Here is a 24,132-nt window from a genome sequence, read left to right as displayed (position 1 = left end):
GTGCAAACCTACAATGGTAACTTCTTTATTTCATTATAATTATCTGATTATAGACAAACTTCTCTCTTCCTAATTCTATTTTGTTTGTCTTAATTAACTATGAGTAAAAAACAAAGTTTGACAAAATCATATAAAACAACCTGTGCATAATATATTCACAATAAGGCACTAAATGGCAAAAGATCCAAGCTTAAAATAAATGTAAAAGGTATTGTAATTGTGATAAGATTTGCACTGTTTTGCACTCCAGGGACATATCCCTTAAAAAGGATGCTGGAATATTTTCAATTGTATCTCATGTGCTGTGATCATTTAGTGGCAAATAATAAATGAGCTCCTCTGCTGATCAAGAATGTTGCAGGGTCATATTGTTTTTTTAACCATGTGGGATTTGCTGCAGCCTCTCTTTAGGGTGTGGTAACAAACACAATATTCAACTGTAAGTTATACAAAAAGAAACAACAACGTATGTCTGGTGTACACAATAGAAGATTTTTATGGGGAATTAAAGATGCTTTGTGGTAATATTAATTCTATGTTTTTTTCGTCTTTCCTTCTAGTGTTGAGGGTGAAGTTCCTGGCAGTGAAACTGGCACACCGTTAGACAGCACCTCTAGCTATCACCATGGCGCATTAACACACGGATCGTCAATAAGTCCAGACCAGTACGAGAACCCGTCTTACGGTATTTATTCTGTATCCCCTGGTCAGCGATCACGGAGGCCTAAACTGCAGCACTCTACGTCCATCCTGCGGAAGCAAGCGGAGGAAGAAGCCATTAAAAGGTCGCGCTCACTTTCCGAAAGTTATGAATTGTCTTCAGATCTACAGGACAAGCAGGTAATACTTTGTTTTATGTTGTGACCCACCAGGAAATTGTGTGACGACTTTGTTGCCACTTAGGCTTGCAAAGAGTTTAGCGCAGCTTATAATGGTCGGAAATGCCATCCCATCTAACTACAATTGTTACGCAAATTTATTTCAAATGTAATTATCTAGCCATGCAAAAAATATCCTTATTCTGAAAAATTATATCAAAATGTAATGTCTCCACAAAGATGATTGTGAGTTAAAGGGACGGTGAAGTCAAAATTAAACTTTCATGAATTGAATAGAGCATTTAATTTTAAACAACTTTCCAATATACTTTTGTTTTCGAATTTGCTTTTTTCTCTTGCTATCTTTTGTTGGAAAGGATTCATAGGTAGACTTAGTAGCAGCAATGTACTACTGAAAGCTAGCTGCTGATTGGTGGCTGTACATATGTCTCTTGTCATTGGCTCAACCGATGTGTTCAGCTAGCTACCAGTAGTGTATTGCAAGAGAATTTGATATTAGAAATAAAATGGGAATTTGTTTAAAATGATATGTTCTATCTTTAATCATGAAAGAAAAAAAAAAGGGTTTTAATGACCCTTTAAGCATTTTCATAGAGAAACTTTAAAAATCTTAAAGGGACATTAAATGCTAAGTAATTACCATATATAATGATATGAGTCACTAGAGTGTGCAGCCAATTTCTGTGGAACATAGCAGTGTGAGGTCTGGAGACTGCACAGCCTACAGTTTACAGTAAAAAGGGAATAAGTTATATAATGAGTAGTATATTGCAATGTATTTTTTTTTACTAGGCCGAAACATGTTAGCGGATCCATTGCTGTGTTGTACCTGTGTACCTCTGGAGTGTTTCTATTTTTAAACCAAGTTTAAATAAAGACTGTTACTTTTAACTTACAACCGCTGTCTGCAACAACTTTGTTGCCGTTTGTTTGCTATATATATATATATGTATATATATATGTATATATCCTATATAATAAAAGGCCAAGTGTGTTTGTCCGAAGCTGTCATGTGCAGTAGAGACTGTGTGCAAAGACAAGCATACCTGGCCTTCCAACTGACCTGGCAGTGTCATCTGGCGTGGTGGAGTGGGTGTGGCCGGCGGGTGGGCGTGGTCGGTCATGACGTGGGCATGGCCGGGCAGTGCCAGATGCCTGGGCCGACTGCTGAGAGACAGAGAGCTCTAAAGAGAGGGGGGATAGAGAGAGCAGAAGAGGGGGGATAAAGAGAGGGAGAGAGTGCACAAAAGAGAGGGGGGAGAGTGCACAAAAGAGAGGGGGGAGAGTGCACAAAAGAGAGGGGGGGAAGAGCGCACAAAAGAGAGGGGGAGAAGAGCGCACAAAAGAGGGGGGGGAGAAGAGCGCACAAAAGAGGGGAGGGAGAAGAGCGCACAAAAGAGGGGGGGAGAAGAGCGCACAAAAGAGGGGGGGAGAAGAGCGCACAAAAGAGGGTGGGAGAAGAGCGCACAAAAGAGGGGGGGGAGAAGAGCGCACAAAAGAGGGGGGGAGAAGAGCGCACAAAAGAGGAGGGGAGAAGAGCGCACAAAAGAGGAGGGGAGAAGAGCGCACAAAAGAGGGGGGAGAAGAGCGCACAAAAGAGGGGGGAGAAGAGCGCACAAAAGAGGAGGGGAGAAGAGCGCACAAAAGAGGAGGGGAGAGAGACAGCAAAAGAGAGGGAGAGAGAGAGCAAACGAGAGGAGAGAGAGCAAACGAGGGGGGAGAGAGAGAGGGGGAAGAGAGAGCAAAAGAGAGGGGGAAGAGAGCGAGCAAAAGAGAGGGGGAAGAGAGAGCGCAAAAGAGAGGGGGAAGAGAGAGCGCAAAAGAGAGGGGGAAGAGGGAGAGCAAAAGAGAGGGGGGATAGAGAGAGAGCAAGGGGTGGTACCGCTGTACTGCAAAAAATGGCCGTGTACACAGGCTTTAGGACTAGTGTATATATATCTCTTGAGATTGTAATATAAAATGGGTTAATGAAATATAATAAAAAACAAAACCAAACATTGCAATATACTATTGTGTTTTATTGCCTTTTATCCTGCTCATGTATTTCCTTATTATTGTGTTAATTCCTTGTTATACCAGCTGCAGAGTAATAAATGTATTGGAAATTGCGCCTTTGTTATTTTTGCAATTGAAATAGCTGGTTTTGCTAATTGAAACCACCAACTAAAATGATCATTTAAATAACAAATTAAGAGGGTTTGATTTCGTTTTTTTTTGTAGACTCGTCTCATGTTAATGGGAATGTTCTTGAGAACAATTGGTGCTGGTTTCAGTGAGCAAAAACAGCGATTTCAAATACAAAATATTAACATGAAGGAGCAATTTTCAATACATTTTACTCTGCAGCTGGTCATTGGGAATACATTAAAGGGAAAATATTATAGTACAGTTTAACGGTTTTCTTATAAAGAGAAAGCATATACTTTGTAAAAATTTGAGGTACTGTAGGTGTGTGTATATATGTGTGTGTGTGTGTGTGTATATATATATATATATATATATATATATATATATATATATATATATATATACACACACACATACACACACATAAACATACACACACACATACATACACACACACATACATACACACACACACACACACAGAGTCTCCTATAGCTTTACCTCTGGCTCCAAACATTTTGGGTTGTTTTTATATCGTGTTATAATAGTATGAAACACAAAATATCTGTTAATATAGTTGTGTTTTTTTATATGTTTTGATGCCAATTTGCTACTTGTCTTTTTTATAACTGCAAATTATAATGCAATGTGTATTTTTTAAGGACATTCTGGATCAAAAATGACCTGTTCTACTTCACATATCATGTTTGTATTTCTGTCCCTAGCTATTTGTTTATTGTGTAGGTTTATTCCTGCTCAGAAACTGCTAGCATTAACTGCCACTCCTGATTGGGTCATGGGGACTTTACATGTATTTAACTCCTTATACATGGGGGGGGGGGGTGCAGAATTAGAGCATTTTATTTGCGTCTTACTGACCCTAACCAAGAAATTGAAAAATGTTATTTAAATGTTCCTTAAATGGACAGTAAACACTTTGAGACTTTTTAAAAAAAAAATAAAAAAATGTTTAGCTATACATTATGAAAGAAAGTAGTATATTATCATTATTTATTTAACCCATGTTTCATGTAATTTAAAGGGACACTGAACCCGAATGTTTTCTTTCGTGATTCAGGTAGAGCATGCAATTTTAAACAACTTTCTAATTTATTCCTATTATCAAATCTTATTCATTCTCTTTGTATCTTTATTTGAAAAGCAAGAATGTTTAGATGCCGTCCCATTTTTGGTGAACAACCTGGGTTGTTCGTGTTGATTGGTGGATAAATTCACCCACCAATAAACAAGTGCTGTCCAGGGTTTGAACCAAAAATTGTGTGTCTCCTTAGCTTAGATGTCGTCTTTTTCAAATAAAGATAGCAAAAGAACGAAGAAAAATTGATAATAGGAGTTAATTAGAAAGTTGCTTAAAATTGCCTGCTGTACCTGAATCATTAAAGAAAAAATTTGGGTTCAGTATCCCTTTTAACTCTTAATTCTCAGAACTTGAAATGCACCCTGCTGACTTTTCAGGGCTAACCTGGCTCCATATCTGTCCCTAATTGGTTTTATCAGATTAGGATTGCAAAACAATTTTATATTAACTTTGAAAGTGGCTTTACTTGTGGACTGAAGCTAAGATTGGCTCATCCAAATAAGATAATTGATGAGTGCAGGGCTGGATTTACAGCCCAGGTGCCTGTAGAAACTAAAATCTGAGGCGCAGTGAAATAAGAGCACTGCGCATGTGTGGCGACCATCTTTTGTTAAGGCCTCCACAAGCACTGCACATGTGCGAGGGAACCTGGATGCCATGCATGCGTAATAGGCAGAAACAGGCGCCGCCATGGAAGGCGCCTGTAGGCGCATGCCTACTCTGCCTTATTATAAATCCAGCCCTGGGTGAGTGGTGTTTAGCTATTTAAAACTAATTGCAGTACCATTATGTTATTTTTTTTTAAAAGTATCAAGACTTGGCTGTTATGCTATTCTATTCTGTACGCAGTGATGGCTATCCTTGGAACCCCCAATGTTTCAGAACTACATTTCCCATGATGCTCAACTACACTGCAGATTGCCTAAGCATCATGGGAAATGTAGTTTCAAAACATCTTAGGTTCCAAAGTTTAGCCATCACAGTTCTATAGCAACACAACAGAAATGTCTTTAAAATACAACTTAATTTTTTACTTTTTGTTAAAAACTAAGAGGATTTATGAAGAATATTTATCTTATTGGGAAATGCTCATCTTTTATAAATAATATACTTATGTTTTTTAAATAATACTGTGCTGAGGAGATAGTGTAAATCTCATTTTAACGCCCTTACCCAGAATCCCCAGCTGCTGTGGAAACTTGTTGTGCTAAAGACATTTGTAGGAAAAAAGGTCACGTAGCTTGTCTGGATATGTAAATATTGTCAACAGTAAATTATTTTACTAAACTGTTTACTCACGGAAAAACATTGCAGTTTGTTTATCTTCTACTGTACTATATTGTTTCATCTTTGTTGTCTGACCAACTCTTCAGGGCTATAAAGATAAGCAGGGTTGTTAGAGTGAATGGCGCTTTATTTACTAGAAGCTAATGTGCTATAACCAGTAGTTACCCTGTATATCACATAGAGTCATAGCTCTGAACCTGTTTTACTTTAAAGGAGAATTTTAAAGGGACAGTGTACTGTAAAATTGGTTTCCCCTTAATGTGTTCCCAATGACTTGTTATACAAGCTGCAGGTGTAAAATGTATGAAAAATAGCCCCTTTGTTTTATTTTTGGTAAATTAAATAACTAGAATTGCTCTTTGAAACCACAACCCATTAAGATAGGCTAAACTTGCAGAGTGATCAGACATCCTTATCTTATCACTTAATTGCTTCCCTTTCTTGTCTCTGTACAATACTTAGAGAAAGTTCTAAAATGTTAATTTCTCTTGTAAGATGTATCGAGTCCACGGATTCATCCTTACTTGTGGGATATTCTCCTCCCCTACAGGAAGTGGCAAAGAGAGCACCCACAGCAGAGCTGTCTATATAGCTCCCCCTTAGCTCCACCCCCCAGTCATTCTCTTTGCCTACTCTAAGTAACTTGGAAGTGCAGAGCGAGTGTGGTGACAAAAATGTTAGTTTTTTATTTCTCAAGCAAAAGTTTGTTATTTTAAATGGTGCCGGTGTGTACTATTTACTCTCTGGCAGAAAAGAGATGAAGATTTCTGCAAGGAGGATTATGATCTTAGCACTTTGTAACTAAGATCCACTGCTGTTCTCACAAGGGCTGAAGAGTACAGGAAAACTTCAGTTGGGGGAACGGTTTGCATGCTAAGCTGCATATGAGATATGTTCAGTCTATATTTTTTCTAGACAGACTGTGTTAATTCTAGAAAAGGCTGGCAATATCTCCATGAGGGAAGGGTAAGCTGTATTCAGACACTTGGATAGGAATTTCAGCTTGCTTGAAGGGCTCATTTGTTACTGGTGACACTGTTAGGAAAAAACGTTTTTGTTTGTTCAGTAAATGATGCAATTATAAAGTTTTTTGAAGGGACTAAAGGGGTCATTGTGGCTTGTGTTAGGGTTTTTTAACCCACATGGTTAATTAAGAGACACTCAGGTGTTTTTCTAATAGGCCTCAAAACATCGAGTGAAGTGGGAGGGGCCTGTTTTCGTGCCTCAGTTGCGCAGTTTCTTTTCCATAGAGACATCCAACTGCTTCTCTAGAGGTTCCTGCTGTGTTTGAGGGCTGTAAAGGAGGATTTTCCCCCCACAAATCGTTCTGAAGGGCAGGTAGGCGCCACAGCAGAGCTGTGGCAAGGTGCTGGAAGTCTTTTTTAACGGTTTTGACATTTTTTCAATCCGGTTTTGCCATTAAGGGGTTAATTGTTTATTTGCATAGCTGTGCAAAGTTACTAAGGCTATAAGATACTACTGTAAAAATTTCTTTAAGTTTACTGCTTTTTTACACTGTTTTGCAGAACTTGTGCAGCTTTTTTTCTCTTAAAGGCACAGTACCGTTTTATTTTTAAGTGTTATTTACTTTGATTACAGTGTTTTCCAAGCTTGCGTGTTACATTACTAGCCTGTTTAACATGTCTGACACCAAGGAAAATCCTTGTTCAATATGTTTGGAAGCCATTGTGGAACCCCCTCTTAGAATGTGTCCCAATTGTACTGATATGTCTATAAATTATAAAGAACATATATTAGCATTTAAAAATAGGGCAATAGATGATTCTCAGTCAGGAGTAAATGAGGGTTCGCCATCTAGCTCTCCCCAAGTGTCACAACCAGTAACGCCCGCACAAATGACGCCAAGTACCTCTAGTGCGTCACATTCAATTACTTTACAAGACATGGCCACAGTTATGAATACAACCCTCACTGAGGTTTTATCCAAACTGCCTGGTTTACAAGGAAAGTGGGACAGCTCTGGGTTAAGGAAAAATGTTGAGCCGTCTCACGCTTTAGTAGCCGTATCTGATATACCCTCTGAAGGGGCGAGGGATTTGTTATCTGAGGGAGAAATTTCTGATTCAGGAAACACGCTTCCTCAGACAGATTCTGATATGACGGCCTTTAAATTCAAGTTTGAACACCTCCGCTTATTGCTTAGGGAGGTATTAGCAACTCTAGATGATTGTGACCCTATAGTGGTCCCAGAGAAATTGTGTAAAATGGATAGATACTTAGAGGTTCCTGTTTACACTGATGTTTTTTCCAGTCCCTAAGAGGATTGTGAATATTATTGCTAAGGTATGGGATAGACCAGGTATTCCGTTCACTCCCCCTCCTGTTTTTAAGAAAATGTTTCCCATATCTGATACCATAAGGGACTCATGGCATACAGTTCCTAAGGTGGAGGGAGCTATTTCTACTCCGTCTAAGCATAGAACTATACCTATTGAGGACAGTTGTGCTTTCAAAGATCCTATGGATAAAAAATTAGAGGGTCTCCTGAAGAAAATTTTTGTTCATCAAGGTTTTTCTCTTCAACCTATTGCATGCATTGTTCCTGTAACTACTGCAGCTGCTTTCTGGTTTGAGGCTCTTCAAATGGAGACTCCATTAGAGGAAATTATGGACAGAATTAAGGCCCTTAAGTTGGCTAATTCTTTTATTACAGATGCTGCATTTCAACTGGCTAAATTAGCGGCAAAGAATTCAGGTTTTGCCATTTTAGCATGCAGGGCATTATGGCTTAAGTTCTGGTCTGCTGATGTGTCATCTAAGTCTAAACTTTTGAACATTCCTTTCAAGGGTAAGACCCTATTCGGGCCTGAACTGAAAGAGATTATTTCAGACATCACTGGAGGGAAAGGTCATGCCCTCCCTCAGGATAGATCAAATAAGATGAGGACCAAACAAAATAATTTTCGTTCCTTTCGGAACTTTAAGAGTGGTCCCGCTTCAGCTTCCTCTGCTACAAAGCAAGAGGGGAATTTTGCTCAATCCAAGTCAGTCTGGGGACCTAACCAGGCTTGGAACAAGGGTATCTATTTTTACAAGTCAAATTCCCCTTATAAAGGGGCTTTGTCAAACTATGAGTTTGTAAAAAATTGCCTAACTGTCCCATTAGAAGATGTCCTTATTTCTAAATGTGTAAATACATAAACCAATATTGAAGTTTGGTATACAATAAGTATCTAGAATAAGTATTTACTTTTGTGACCATATTCAGTACTACACCTACTGAAATATATGTATATGTTTGAAACATTATGTATAAGCAAGTTCTATATTTATAGTCATTTACTTATTATTTATATTTTCTATCCAGTCTCCTGCTGCACAGGATCAATATAAACAAACTAGTGAGTGACCACCTAATTAGCCACCTTGTAAGTAATTTTCCCACTTTATAAGTTAAGGACTATACCTGTCCTGATTGGCCACTCACTCCTTTATATGGATCCTGACCAGCAGAGACTGATATCTCTGATGAAGCGCATGTGCTCATGCGCGAAACGCGTACCTTGTATCCAGAAAGCCTGCTCCGCAATAAACCTGTTTATTGATACTTGGACTCAGCCTTCTTTCTTCCTAATTTTGTTGGAACAAGGGTAAACAGGCCAAGTAGCCTGCAGCTGCCTCTAAGACAGCATGAAGGGGTAGCCCACGATCCAGGACCGGATCTAGTAGGGGGCAGACTCTCTCTCTTTGCTCAGGCTTGGGCGAGAGATGTTCAGGATCCCTGGGCTTTAGAAATTGTGTCCCAGGGATATCTTCTGGAATTCAAGGGCTCCCTTCCAAGGGGGAGATTTCACATTTCTCGACTGTCTGTAAACTAGACAAAGAGAGAGGCGTTCTTACGCTGTGTAGAAGACCTACATACCATGGGAGTGATTCGCCCAGTCCCAAAAGAGGAAAAGGGGCTAGGGTTTTATTCAAACCTGTTTGTGGTTCCCAAGAAAGAGGGAACTTTCAGACCAATCTTGGATCTCAAAATTCTAAAAAAGTTCCTCAAAGTTTCATCATTCAAGATGGAGACTATTCGGACTATTCTACCTCTGATCCAGGAGGGTCAATATATGACTACCGTGGACTTAAAGGATGCGTATCTACACATCCCTATTCACAGAGATCTTCATCAATTCCTCAGATTCGCCTTTCTAAACAGGCATTACCAGTTTGTGGCCCTTCCCTTCGGGTTGGCCACGGCTCCCAGAATTTTCACAAAAGTGCTAGGGTCCCTTCTGGTGGTTCTACGACCACGGGGTATAGCAGTGGCGCCTTATCTAGTCGACATCTTAATTCAGGCGTCGACTTTCCAGCTAGCCAAGTCTCACACGGACATCGTGTTGGCTTTTCTGAGATCTCACGGGTGGAAGGTGAACATAAAGAAGAGTTCTCTCTTCCCTCTTACAAGAGTTTCCTTTCTAGGGACTCTGATAGACTCGGTAGAAATGAAAATATTTCTGACGGAGGTCAGAAAGTTAAAACTCTTAACCACTTGCCGAGCTCTTCATTCCATTCCTCGGCCATCAGTGGCTCAGTGTATGGAGGTAATCGGACTCATGGTAGCGGCAATGGACATAGTTCCTTTTGCCCACCTACACCTCAGACCACTGCAGCTATGCATGCTCAAACAGTGGAATGGGGATTATGCAGATTTATCTCATCAACTGCATCTGGACCAGGAGACCAGAGATTCTCTTCTCTGGTGGTTGTCTCAGGACCACCTGTCTCAGGGAATGTGTTTCCTCAGGCCAGAGTGGCTCATTGTAACGACAGATGCTAGGCTGGGGTGCAGTCTTGAATTCCCTGAAAGCACAGGGCTTATGGTCTCGGGAGGAAGCTCTCCTTCCGATCAACATTCTAGAACTGAGAGCGATATTCAATGCACTTCAGGCGTGGCCTCAGCTTGCTGCGGCCAAATTCATCAGGTTTCAGTCGGACAACATCACAACTGTAGCTTATATCAATCATCAAGGAGTAACAAGGAGTTCTCTAGCGATGATGGAGGTAACCAAAATAATCCGGTGGGCAGAGGATCACTCTTGCCATCTCTCAGCGATCCACATCCCAGGAATAGAGAACTGGGAGGCGGATTTTTTAAGTCGTCAGACTTTTCATCCGGGGGAGTGGGAACTCCATCCGGAGGTATTTTCCCAGCTGTTTTAGCTATGGGGCACACCAGAATTGGATCTGATGGCGTCTCGTCAGAATGCCAAACTTCCTCGCTACGGGTGCAGGTCCCGGGATCCCAAGGCGGTACTGATAGATGCTCTAGCAGTGCCTTGGTCCTTCAATCTGGCCTATGTATTTCCACCGTTTCCTCTCCTTCCACGTCTGTTTGCCAGAGTCAAGCAGGAAAGAGCTTCAGTAATTCTGATAGCACTTGCGTGGCCACGCAGGACTTGGTATGCAGACCTAGTGGGCATATCCTCGGTTCCACTGTGGACTCTGCCAATGAGGTGGGACCTTCTAATCCAAGGTCCGTTCACGCATCCAAATCTAATTTCTCTGTGTCTGACTACTTGGAGATTGAACGCCTGATTCTATCAAAGCGTGGTTTCTGAGTCGGTCATTGATACCCTGATTCAGGCTAGAAAGCCTGTCACCAGAAAGATCTATCATAAGATTTGGAGCAAATATCTTTATTGGTGTGAATCCAAAGGTTACTCATGGAGTAAGATTAGGATTCCTAGAATATTGTCTTCTCCATGAAGGTTTGGGGAAGGGATTATCTGCTAGTTCCCTAAAAGGACAAATATCTGCTTTGTCTATTCTACTTCACAAACGTCTGGCAGATGTTCCAGACGTTCAAGCATTTAGTCAGGCTTTGGTCAGAATCAAGCCTGTATTTAAACCTGTTGCTCCGCCATGGAGCCTAAACTTAGTTCTTAAAGTTCTTCAAGGGGGTTCCGTTTGAACCTATGCATTCCATAGATATTAAGCTTTTATCTTGGAATGTTTTGTTTTTATTAGCTATCTCTTCGGCTCGAAGAGTTTCTGAGCTATCTGCTTTACAATGTGATTCACCTTACCTTGTTTTCCATGCAGATATGGTGGTTTTACGTACCAAACCTGGGTTTCTTCCTAAGGTTGTTTCTAATAAGAATATCAATCAAGAGGTTATGGTTCCTTCTTTGTGTCCTAATCCTTCATCTAAGAAGGAACGTCTGTTACACAATCTTGATGTGGTTCGTGCTTTAAAGTTCTACTTACAAGCAACTAAAGATTTCCGTCAAACATCTTCTTTGTTTGTTGTTTATTCTGGTAAACGGAGAGGTCAAAGGGCTACCGCTACCTCTCTTTCCTTTTGGCTGAAAAGCATCATCCGTTTGGCGTATGAGACTGCTGGCCAGCAGCCTCCTGAAAGAATTATTGCTCATTCTACTAGAGCTGTGGCTTCCCCATGGGCTTTTAAAAATGAGGTTTCTGTTGAACAGATTTGTAAGGCGGCGACTTGGTCTTCGCTTCATACTTTTTCAAAATTTTACAAATTCGATACTTTTGCTTCTTCGGAGGCTGTTTTTGGGAGAAAGGTTCTACAAGCAGTGGCGCCTTCCGTTTAAGGTCCCTGTCTTGTCCCTCCCTTCATCCGTGTCCTAAAGCTTTGGTATTGGTATCCCACAAGTAAGGATGAATTTGTGGACTCGATACATCTTACAAGAGAAAACATAATTTATGCTTACCTGATAAATTTATTTCTCTTGTGATGTATCGAGTCCACGGCCCGCCCTGTTTTTTAAGACAGGCATATATATTTTTATTTTAAAACTTTCAGTCACCACTGCACCCTATAGTTTCTCCTTTTTCTTCCTATCCTTCAGTCGAATGACTAGGGGGTGGAGCTAAGGGGGGAGCTATATAGACAGCTCTGCTGTGGGTGCTCTCTTTGCTACTTCCTGTAGGGGAGGAGAATATCCCACAAGTAAGGATGAATCCGTGGACTCGATACATCACAAGAGAAATACATTTATCAGGTAAGAATAAATTATATTTTTCAATTGTTCTCTCACACTACCCACTGAGAGTGTAATTTATTTTGCTGGTTGTGTTTACATACCTTGTCAATAGCCTATACTTAAAGGGACAGTTTACTCAAAAATGTTCTCCCCTTTAATTTGTTCCCAATGATCCACTTTACCTGCTGGAGTGTTTTTAATTGTTTACAAGTATTTCCATTACCCTTATATTGGCATTTGAAATGGTTGATTTAGCCTGTGGTATCCCCACCTACACTGAAAGTTTTTGGCCTTAAGGCTAAGCTGTGTAAACACAGCCAGTAGAAGAAGTTACACTCCCAGTGGGGTGTAGAAGAGATAAGGTAATAAAATGTTAATTTTCCATTGTTCTCTCCAAGTATTGGTGATTGGTTTATGGACAAATATAAGATAAAGAAGCAGGTATATGTACACAATGTGATAAAGTAATGAGATCTGATTATACCTATAAGCTCAACCCATTTTATTAGGTTGTGGCTTCAAAACACAAAATCAGCTATTTCATATACACAAACCTTAAATAGCAAATTTCATACATTGTATACTCTGCAGCTGGTAAAAAAAGTAATTGGATACACATTAAGGGAAAAATAATTTTATAGTATACTGTCCCTTTAAGTCTATACTTAAAGGGACAGTATACTATAAAATGTTCAGTTTAGGTGGGGATAACACAGGCAAAACAAACTATTTCAAATGCTGATATAAAGTCAAACAGTTTAATACATTCCATACGGTAAAATCATTAACAAATTAAAGGGGAGAAAAAATGTAGGGTAAACTGTCCCTTTAAACACTTTGTGATTATAATACAAAATATCTCTCTCGCATACATGCATGCACAGACACGTACGCGCATGCAAAGACACGTACGCGCATGCACAGACACGTACGCGCATGCACAGACACGTAAGCGCATGCACAGACACGTAAGCGCATGCACAGACACGTAAGCGCTTGCACAGACACGTACGCGCTTGCACAGACAGGAACGCGCTTGCACAGACAGGTACGCGCTTGCACAGACAGGTACGCGCATGCACAGACAGGTACGCGCATGCACAGACAGGTACGCGCATGCACAGACAGGTACGCGCATGCACAGACAGGTACGCGCATGCACAGACAGGTACGCGCTTGCACAGACAGGTACGCGCTTGCACAGACAGGTACGCGCTTGCACAGACAGGTACGTGCTTGCACAGACAGGTACGCGCTTGCACAGACAGGTACGCGCTTGCACAGACAGGTACGCGCTTGCACAGACAGGTACGCGCTTGCACAGACAGGTACGCGCTTGCACAGACAGGTACGCGCTTGCACAGACACGTACGCACATCGACACTTACGCAGACACATACGCGCATGCACAGACACATACACATTTATAAATCACACATTTTTTTAAAAAAAATTGCTGACTCGTTTTTCAATGTCCTGCGTTTAGAGTAAGGGGCTGTCTTGGAAATAAGATGAACTTGCACCACAGGCATTTGCAGTCTTTTCCAGGATGGGTTTTAAAACAGTTTTTACCTTTTTACAGTCTTTTAAAAAATGCATTAAAGGGACAGTAATCAGAGCTCAATACAGTATACACAGTGAGGCCAATACTTGGGTACTAAAATGTTAATTTTCCATCGTTCTTTTTCTCTCCCCCTGTGATATCTTCTGAATGTTCTTGTTTTCATAGATTTTTTTTATAACCAGTACAAAGATTTCCAATGCCACATATATAGGTAAGGATCTATTTGATACACTCCAGCAGGTAAAATGGATCTTTGGGAGCATGTTAGGTAAAGGGACAGTGTAATGTGATTTATTTTTCTCCCTTTAACTATGTGTTTAACCAATTTTCCAGGGTTCTGTTCATAGTTACATGCAATAAATAGAGTAGTAATAAAATGCTCCAGCACATTAGAACATTTTTTTTGTACTTTTATGTCACTTTAATTACATATTTGTATGTAATATCGTATAAAGTATGTAAACTGTTAAACACTCTTGGTTTAAAGGACCATTAACCCCTTAACGACCACGGCGTACCCTGTACCTCGCTGGTCTTAAGGATTTCGCTATTATGTCCTCCCTTCTGCAGGCATCCTCAAATAGCGCAGTCTCGCCTCTGGTGGCGAGACCGCGCTGTTAAAAAAGCAGTCCCATTTGAAATGGGTTAAATACAGCAGATTTACATAATCAGGATGCGTAACAAAAAGACAATGCAATAACACATGCTCTGAATTTTAAATAAACAGTAATTTTTTTTTTCTGACAAATTTCAAAATGTACTTCAATTTGACACCTAGCTGTTTCATGTGACAACTATCAGCCAATCACAAACTCATACATGTATACGCTGTGAACTCTTACACATGCTCAGTGGTAGTTGGTGCCTCAGACAGACTGCACACAATTTCATAATGAAAGTAAATTGTAAAGTCTCTTAAAACGACTTGCTCTACCTGAATCATGAACGTTTATCTGTGACTTTAGTGTCCCTTTAAACCGCATTACTTCTGTAAGTACCTAGTGTAATGTCTAACGCTTCAGCGGCCCCCAAAGGACCTTGTACAAATCAAATATCATAGGATATAAATAAAAATGTATTCAAGTCAAAGTACTGAGCTGCTTGTTATCTAAACTGCCAGCTTCTAATCCTAAGAAGGTTTATCAGGATTGAATTAAGGTGACTAGGAGTAAATCCCTCACATATGGACAATTTCACTGATTGGAAAACACTTCTTATATTAAGTTCTCGGTTAGAAAATTCTGACACTTCAAGAAATATCTTATGTCACGGACGGACGGATGAGTGAAGCACCAATACAATCTACGTCTGTCTTACTTAGAAGAGTTCTCTTTAAAGGGACATTTTAAAAAATAAAATACTTATGTGTTGTGAAAAATGAATCACTGCATTACAAAATAAATTATTTAAAAGGAACTAGAGCTGTAATTTTAGCAACATTTGTATTATTCTTGCAGGCCAGTCTTTTGTATGCGGTTTTACTTATCTCCCTTGCTGTGGCCAATTATGGACAGATAAAAATGAGCACATATCAGCCAATTACTGTGCAGCATGTAGCAGGGTTTTGATTCTGAATTCCACAGAATGCACTTTAGCCTGTCTGTGGGAAAACTACTATTTTCAGAGGAAAAAAAAACTTTTCAAACCCCCGATCTCAGCTCCCTTAAAGGGTCACTAAACACAAATTGTAAACTACATGATTATAAACCTTCATTTATAAGAATATTGTTGCAATGAAAATTGCAGCTTTAATTTCTTAAATGAGTGTATTGTTTTATGTTTATTATTTTCACTGATTTCCCTGTCCCCCCAGAACAAAAAAAAAAATCTGCTAACCAGTTACAAACTAATATTCAGATATAGCACAAACTCTGTTTGCACATGTGCAGACTGGGGTAGGCTGCGCTCTTGTATTGCCTTAAGGTGGTTTAACACTGATTCAACTGTAACTATTGCAAAGAATGATTTGCCTATCATGATTGTTGATGCAAAACTAAAAATCCACCATTTAAAAGTATATGACTCCATAGAAGCTTAGGGAGGGAGGGAAAAGTAGACGAAAGCTCACATAAGTTTCTTAACCCTTTGAGTACTAACGACGGCTCTGAGCCCTCGCAGAGTTTCTCTGGTGCTAACGACGGTTCAGAGCCGTCGTCAACACTCTACCACCTTGAGGGAGATCTGGGGGCTTCCACCCACTCCTACCTTGTTAATCGTGCCTGTATAGTGACAGGCATTGCCGGGGCTTCACGTTTTGCGTGGTGACGTCACCACACCACTTTATTAACAAAATGTATAGGAAAAGGGGGCATGCTGCTTAGAAGCCTGTATCTCAGGCATCTAAACAGTTACAGACCCTCAAGACACACTGTTGGAAAGTTAATCGCCTAACCTTTCCAACAGTGTAAGTCTTGATTCAGGGGGAGTTAAAAAAAAAAAATCAAAAGATTTCTAAAATAATAATAAAAAAATAAAAAAACGTAAAACAGCTTAGCACCCAGGTGGGAAAGTGCTTAGCACTAAAAGGATTAAAGTATTAACCCAAGTCTCCCTGGGACAAAGTGAAACAGACACAATTTTTAGATGTATTTTACAACAATAGGCTGCAAAATAAATAAGGACTGTATATTGCAATAATGTTTCACTTGCAACAATGAAACCTTTATGTATTGGTGAAATGTCAAGTTTAATGGCCCTTCAAATCCTAGAAACCCTTAAAGGGATATTAAACCCACATTTTTTCTTTCATGAATCAGAGCATGCAATTTTAAGCAACTTTCTAATTTACTACTACTATACACTTTTCTTTGTTCTCTTGACATCTTTATTTGAAAAAGCAGGAATGTAAGTTTACGAGGAAGCCCATTTTTTGGTTCAGCACCCTGGATACTGCTTGCTGATTGGTGTCTGTATTTAGCCACCAATCAGCAAGCTGTACCTAGGCGCTAAACCAAAGATGGGCCGGCTCATAAGTGTACATTCCTGCTTTTTCAATTAAAGATACCAAGAGAACATAGAAAAATTGATAACAGGAGTCAATTAAAAATTTGCTTAAAATTGCATGCTCTATCTGAATCATGAGAGAAACAAATTGGGTTCAGTATCCCTTTAAGACCCACCTTTTGAAGGCCTACTTTTTCAAACAGTGTGTGACTTGGGGGTAGGGTTGCCACGTAAGCAATGTTTCCTGGACACTTATGAGTTACACATGCTGCAGGGTATGCACGGAGGAACATGAATAGTGCTGTGCAGGATCACTATTCGTGTCTGTCCAGGGGTGCAAATTCATGTTCCCCTCTGCCTACCCTGCAGCATGTGTAACTCATAAGTGTCCAGGAAAACATGGCTGAGGTGGCAACCCTACTTAAAACAGTAGTTTTTAAAACACACTGATAATATATACACAAATATATACACCAATATAACAGGCCCTGAAAAGGCCTAGAGACCCCAGAAGCTCTTTAAAATAAAGCCCCTATATAAGTTAATAACCAGGTGATCACTGTGATAATAGTTAATACCAGATGAGACTAAATGTCCGTTTATTTGCACAGAAGCAAATGAGAACAACCCCTATGTGCAGATCATAGTTACATAACTATACTAAAAGGCCCTTATTTATATGAGGATAACCCCTTCTTGTTATTATAGGGAACAAAACACAGACTCACTATCGTTTATAATATTGTTTATTAAAATGACTTGTTCTTGCAGGTGTCTTACACGATATGATATATACATAAAATAATGTTATAGTCTGGATCTGCTGGGTCTCCTGAAAAGAAGATACATAATATGTGTGTGTTTCTAACTGACAAATGGCCTAGAGAAGGGCTTAGATGTGAGCAGCATCTAAAAACTGCACAACAGCTCAGCACAGTGGTGGAAATGCTCAGCAGTTAAAGAGATTTGATGGAGGAAAAAATCCAAGATTGGTTTTGTTTCAAATCGTATTATATAGAAAATATCTCAACAACAGTGATGCACTGTGATGAAAAGTGTGTTTATTACTTTTTACATTGTTTGTATGTTTTAGTGTAACCCTAACCATGTTTTATTTATATTTAATAAGGAACTTGCTCATACGTTTAAAGGGACATGAAACAGATGATTCAGATAGATCACTGGTTTTCAAATCTGCCCTCAGACCTCCCTAACAGGCCAGATTGTGAGGATATCTGAACTGGAGCACAGGTGAAATAATCAGCTGATTAGTAACTATGGTTATTTTACCTGCTCTCACCCAAGGTGATCCTTAAAACCTGACCTGTTGGGGAGGCCTGAGGAGAGGTTTGAAAACCAGTGAGAGAGAGCAATATAAGTTTCCAGTTTACATCTGTTATCACGTTTGCTGCCATCTAGTGCTCGGGCAAATGTATTACATCACTAAGACTATTCTCTCAAAACTGTTGCCACACAGTGCTATGGACACGTGCACTCTCCTAAACCTACCTACCTGCTTTTTATCAAAGGATACCAAGTAAATTTGATAATAGAAATAATAATCAGTTTAAAAAATAAATAAATATATATATATATATACCAAGTATCTGCACTCAAGTCTAAACAAAGTGTTAGATCTTATACGGTTGTAAAACCCAAACATTTTCCTTTTGTGATTCAGACCATTTAAAAAAAGTTTTCAATTTTACTTTTATTATCAAACTTGCTTCATTCACATAGTATTCTTTGTTGAAGATGTTTTACTAGGAATAACTAAAAATACCTTGAGATTTAAATATAAAAATGTTTAAAGGACCATTAACTATAATAGAATTGGATAATCATCAAGTGCAGAATAAAGAGACAACACAATTTTAAATGAGCAGTAGATTTTTATCTCTATTCTAAAAATGTCAAAATATACTTCAATTTGCCGACTCCCTTTAACATTGACAGCCATCAGCCAAACTCATATATACACACACATATACATACATATACATACATATATACACATATATATACAGGGAGTGCAGAATTATTAGGCAAGTTGTATTTTTGAGGATTAATTTTATTATTGAACAACAACCATGTTCTCAATGAACCCAAAAACTCATTAATATCAAAGCTGAATAGTTTTGGAAGTAGTTTTTAGTTTGTTTTTAGTTTTAGCTATTTTAGGGGGATATCTGTGTGTGCAGGTGACTATTACTGTACATAATTATTAGGCAACTTAACAAAAAACTAATATATACCCATTTCAATTATTTATTTTTACCAGTGAAACCAATATAACATCTCAACATTCACAAATATACATTTCTGACATTCAAAAACAAAACAAAAACAAATCAGTGACCAATATAGCCACCTTTCTTTGCAAGGACACTCAAAAGCCTGCCATCCATGGATTCTGTCAGTGTTTTGATCTGTTCACCATCAACATTGTGTGTAGCAGCAACCACAGCCTCCCAGACACTGTTCAGAGAGGTGTACTGTTTTCCCTCCTTGTAAATCTCACATTTGATGATGGACCACAGGTTCTCAATGGGGTTCAGATCAGGTGAACAAAGAGGCCATGTCATTAGATTTTCTTCTTTTATACCCTTTCTTGCCAGCCACGCTGTGGAGTACTTGGACGCGTGTGATGGAGCATTGTCCTGCATGAAAATCATGTTTTTCTTGAAGGATGCAGACTTCTTCCTGTACCACTGCTTGAAGAAGGTAGACAGAAAAAACAAAAGCGCAAAAGAGAGAGGATTCAAGTGCAATTATAACACAAAGTAGCGCAAATAAGTGATAAATCTACTCACCAGATGTATGATAAAAAATTGCCTTTATTTATTCACAAAGATAAAACACTTTGTTTCCGTGCACAGCACCCACAGATGACTGGTAACTGGAAGTTCTTGAAATGGCAAGTCTACGCTTGCGGCAGGGTTTTCCGGACAGCCCGCCCTCAGTATAGCAGTCCTGTTTTCTGGTGCTCCTGACGGATATGAACCCCAACGCGTTTCCCCCGGTGTTCGCCGGGCTTTATCAAGGGGATATTCTCCAGATAGTTTAATATCGGGTTGTAGCAAACAATGGCTCCTTAAGTACCCGTATGTGATAAAAACACTCCACCCTAAAGAGGGGCCTGTCTGCCATCTGGTTCGTGATTGGCTTATATAAACCAATAGAGAAACAATGCATATACTTAAAATTCATTCATTAAAACTTGTTATACACGGCATTAACTAAGATAAAAAATGTATACAAATCGTTCATATATTTCGTCAGCACACACACATATCGTACCTAATTTATCGGACTGCTCTATACCTAGCGCTGAGTAGTGTTCTGGTGTTGTTGGTGTATCTATTTCTTTTCTTCTAATCAGCAGCAGAAGGTATTTTACAGCCCATCAATAATATATCTATAGAGTGTGTGAGAGTGTGTGAAACTATGTCTGAAATTTTTGGTAACTCAACAAATAGAGAAAAAAGATTGAGAGAACAAAATCTTTTAGATAATAATGAAAGTTTAAATCTGGCAAGTAGTGATGACCCTGATTCTTTGTTTAAGAATCTGGAAAAATTATTGGAAAGAGATTCCAAAGACTGGCAGGATTTAATCCTACTAGAGAATTACATATTACACAATGTGGTACCTAGGGGTTTAAGACTTTTTAAAAAACCAGCATTTGACCTGGAAGATATAGAATATTCCACAGAGTGGGAAACTGCACTACATGATTGTTCACTGAAAATGATTAAAATACTCATAAAATACAGGGAAAATAGATTGGAAAAAACAAAGGTTGAATTAGATGAAACAATCACTAAAATACAGCCTTTTAAAACAGAGGAAAAATGGGTTACTAGAAATAGAAACATTCAAACAAGAATTGGGACTCTGGATAAGGAGCTAATACTTAAGAAACAACAGAAATTAGTGAGAGATATGACTGATTATAAAGAGAATAAAATATATACTTATCAAAGAAAAATTAAGAACATCTCCACTAATGGAAGTTATCAAAACTATCGAAATAATAACAATAGACAATCCAACCTAGAAGGTCCACAAACACAGAATACAAAATCGAATGAGCAAAGAAAGGGAGTTCAACCACCAACCACTAGGGAACCAATATATAAGAATACATATGAAGGAGGGCCCAGAAGGGACAGTACATATCAGAACAAACAACAATACTTTCACAATAATAACAAAAACAAAAGCCATCAGGATAATAAACATACACCATCCTCACATTATAACAAATCACCACAATGGAGACAAAAGAATCCACATGAGCACACACAAGAGAATATTTCCTTACACAATAGATTTGATGCTCTAAGGGACAATGGTAATTTCTATGATAGTGAGGAATGGGAAATGAGAGGAGCTAAACCTAAAGAAAATAGGACTCATTTTTTAGATATGCGAGAATTGACAAAAGAGCAACATTCAAGAACACATATAGAGAACATAGACAGCCAACGACCAAGGAAGTGAAGTTTAGAACTAGACGAGGAAACAGAGCGGGAACACGAATACAGGCAGCAAGGAAGAAGGCGGAGGGATTAGATGTAGCAAAAAAGGAGATATTTAATCTATCTAACATTAATCTAGATGAAAATGACATTCGTCTTCTAAATAAGGGGTTAAAGTTTGCTCCAAAAACGAAACCAAACAAACTACAAATGTTTATAGATGTTCATAAGTTCACTAGGAAATTGACATTGAAACGGTACTTCCTAAAAAATCCTATAAATAGAAATAAAGATGAAAATAGACATTTAGAATATTTAGATCTCAAAACACTCCAAACTTTAAAAACTTTGGAATGTGAAAGTAGGGACCTAACAGGAACAAATACAGCCACTAATATTGAGAGTAATGAGGATGAACTCTTAAATATATCAGTACATGATTCTGAAGTTGAAATCAATCATTCAAAGTTCAAGGCCCGATCTTCTTTTAATCCGGTAGGATTCCAGGGCGACCAGATCTCTATGTTTTCCAAATGTGTCCTGAAGGATATAGAAAAAGTTTTTGAAAAAGAAGACTCATTCATTACCAAACACAATGATAATTTAACCATTTTAGAAAGGAAATCACTTAAAAAACTATCACAAGATCCAAACATAATTATACGCTCAGCAGATAAGGGTGGTGGGATTGTGGTCCAAAATAATGTGGACTACTTAAAAGAAGCATTTAATTTACTTGAAGATAAAAATACATACACAGTCATTAGAGATCCAACAGAACAATATATTAAAGATGTGGGCCTACTACTTAAAACAGCTAAAAATGATACCATTATCAATAATGACGAATATAAATTTTTATTCACTACACAACCCAATACTGCCGTGTTCTACCACATACCCAAAATCCACAAGGACCCGATATGTCCCCCTGGCAGGCCCATTGTGTCAGGTATCGGGTCCTTGTGTGATAACCTCTCAAAATACATCGACTATTATCTTCAACCGATGGTTAAGAACACAAGAGCATATATAAAAGATACTCAGGCAGTTATACGTATGTTTGAAGGCACAAAATGGGATAACAATATGAGCTGGATAACATGCGATGTGTCCGCATTATATACATCAATTCCCCACCAAAAAGGTGTACCAGCCATCAAAAAAGAATTTGAGAATTGGAATATACCAGATAGCCATGTCAAGTTTCTATTGGATAGTATCAACTTTGTCCTGAGCCATAATTATTTTTTATTTGAAAGCAAATATTATCTGCAGATCCACGGCACAGCGATGGGGACCACGTTTGCCCCATCCTATGCCAATCTGTATGTTAATGCATATGAACACGAGTATATATGGAATAACAACCCCTTTATAGAGAACATTTTGAAATATGGCCGGTACATAGATGATATCATTATTCTATGGCAGGGTGATATCTCAAAACTAGACAATTTTGTCTCCCATATGAATGAAAATTCATACAATTTAAAATTTACCAAACAAACTTCACAAACATCGATAGAATTTTTAGATTTAGTACTTTTTACTAGTGACAATTCTAATAATGAGAAAAGTATCTGTGTCAAGAATTATAGAAAACCCACAGAAGGGAATGGTTATATTGAAGCGACTAGCGCACATAAAAAATGCTGGATAAATAACGTACCGTATAGCCAGTTCTTAAGGATAAGAAGGAATTGTACACATTTTAAAAACTATGAGGAAGAAGCTGACATTTTAGAGAGTAAGTTTTTAGCTAAAGGATACGATGCAAACAATATTAAACTAGCTAGACAAAAGGCCGGTATCAAAGATAGACAAGATTTAATTTCTTTAAAACATAGAGATGCACCGAATAAGATTAATAATAATAATGAATGTATAAGATTCACAACCGCATTCAGTGAAGGTGCAGGGGCAATTAAGAGCATTATAAACAAACATTGGTCAATCTTAAAAGCAGATCCCCTTTTAGGACCACATCTCCAAGAAAAAGCCAACATATCATATAGAAAGGGCATGAGTCTTAAAAACTATTTAGCACCAAGTAAGATATGTTGTAAGACTGACAACAAGAACAAATTACAAGAAACTTGGCAGAGTACCTGGAAGGGGACACTACGATGCTCCAAGTCTAGATGCACGATGTGTCCTCATGTAGAGAGATCAAAATTCTTCAGTAACTCTAGTAAAACTAATCACTATGAAATTGATTTCAAAAGCAATTGTGAATCTACATACGTAGTCTACTTGTTAAACTGTGGGTGTGGCCTAATGTATGTAGGTCGCACAAAACGCCAAGTAAGACGCAGAGCCTGTGAACATGTTTATAACATAAAAGAAAAATTGATCAAACATAATGTTGCAAAACATTTTTTTGAATATCACAATAGTGATCCTGTCTCTTTAAAAATCCAGGTAATTGGGTGGATCCCACCAACTAAGCATAACAGATTACTAGAATTGAGGAAACTAGAGACATATTGGATATATAAATTAATGACATTACATCCTCAAGGTCTCAACATTGACATTGATGTGGCTGCCTATATGTGAATCAGAATAAGCCTCAAGGTGTTCCGCACAAGTATGACTTTCTTTCGCTTTTTTAAATTTTAACATCAGTGTTTAGCAAATTTTTAAATCAAATTCAATTTTTTAATTATTTATTTGTAGAAATCTAATTATTTTAATATGTATCAACTTTTCCCTTTGTTAATATAACTTCATCCAGTTGTTATGAACTACTATTTCAATCAATTATGTAATTTTTAATGTTTCTTACAGTATCTCTAAAAGGTTCTTATTCGTAACATATATA

General features: G+C 38.4%; 1 protein-coding gene across 1 annotated transcript in view; it reads left to right on the top strand.

Annotated features, from left to right (window-relative positions):
- Positions 1-24,132, top strand: part of IQSEC1 (IQ motif and Sec7 domain ArfGEF 1) — a 518,962-nt gene that overhangs the window by 262,219 nt on the left and 232,611 nt on the right. Inside the window, 1 exon segment of the mRNA XM_053721050.1 lies at positions 561-840. Coding sequence (XP_053577025.1) covers positions 561-840 — 280 coding nt within the window.

The sequence above is a fragment of the Bombina bombina genome, chromosome 7 (assembly GCF_027579735.1).
Source record: "Bombina bombina isolate aBomBom1 chromosome 7, aBomBom1.pri, whole genome shotgun sequence".
In the NCBI taxonomy this organism is placed as follows: Eukaryota; Metazoa; Chordata; class Amphibia; order Anura; family Bombinatoridae; genus Bombina; species Bombina bombina.
This window is presented reverse-complemented; position numbering and strand designations above follow the sequence as displayed.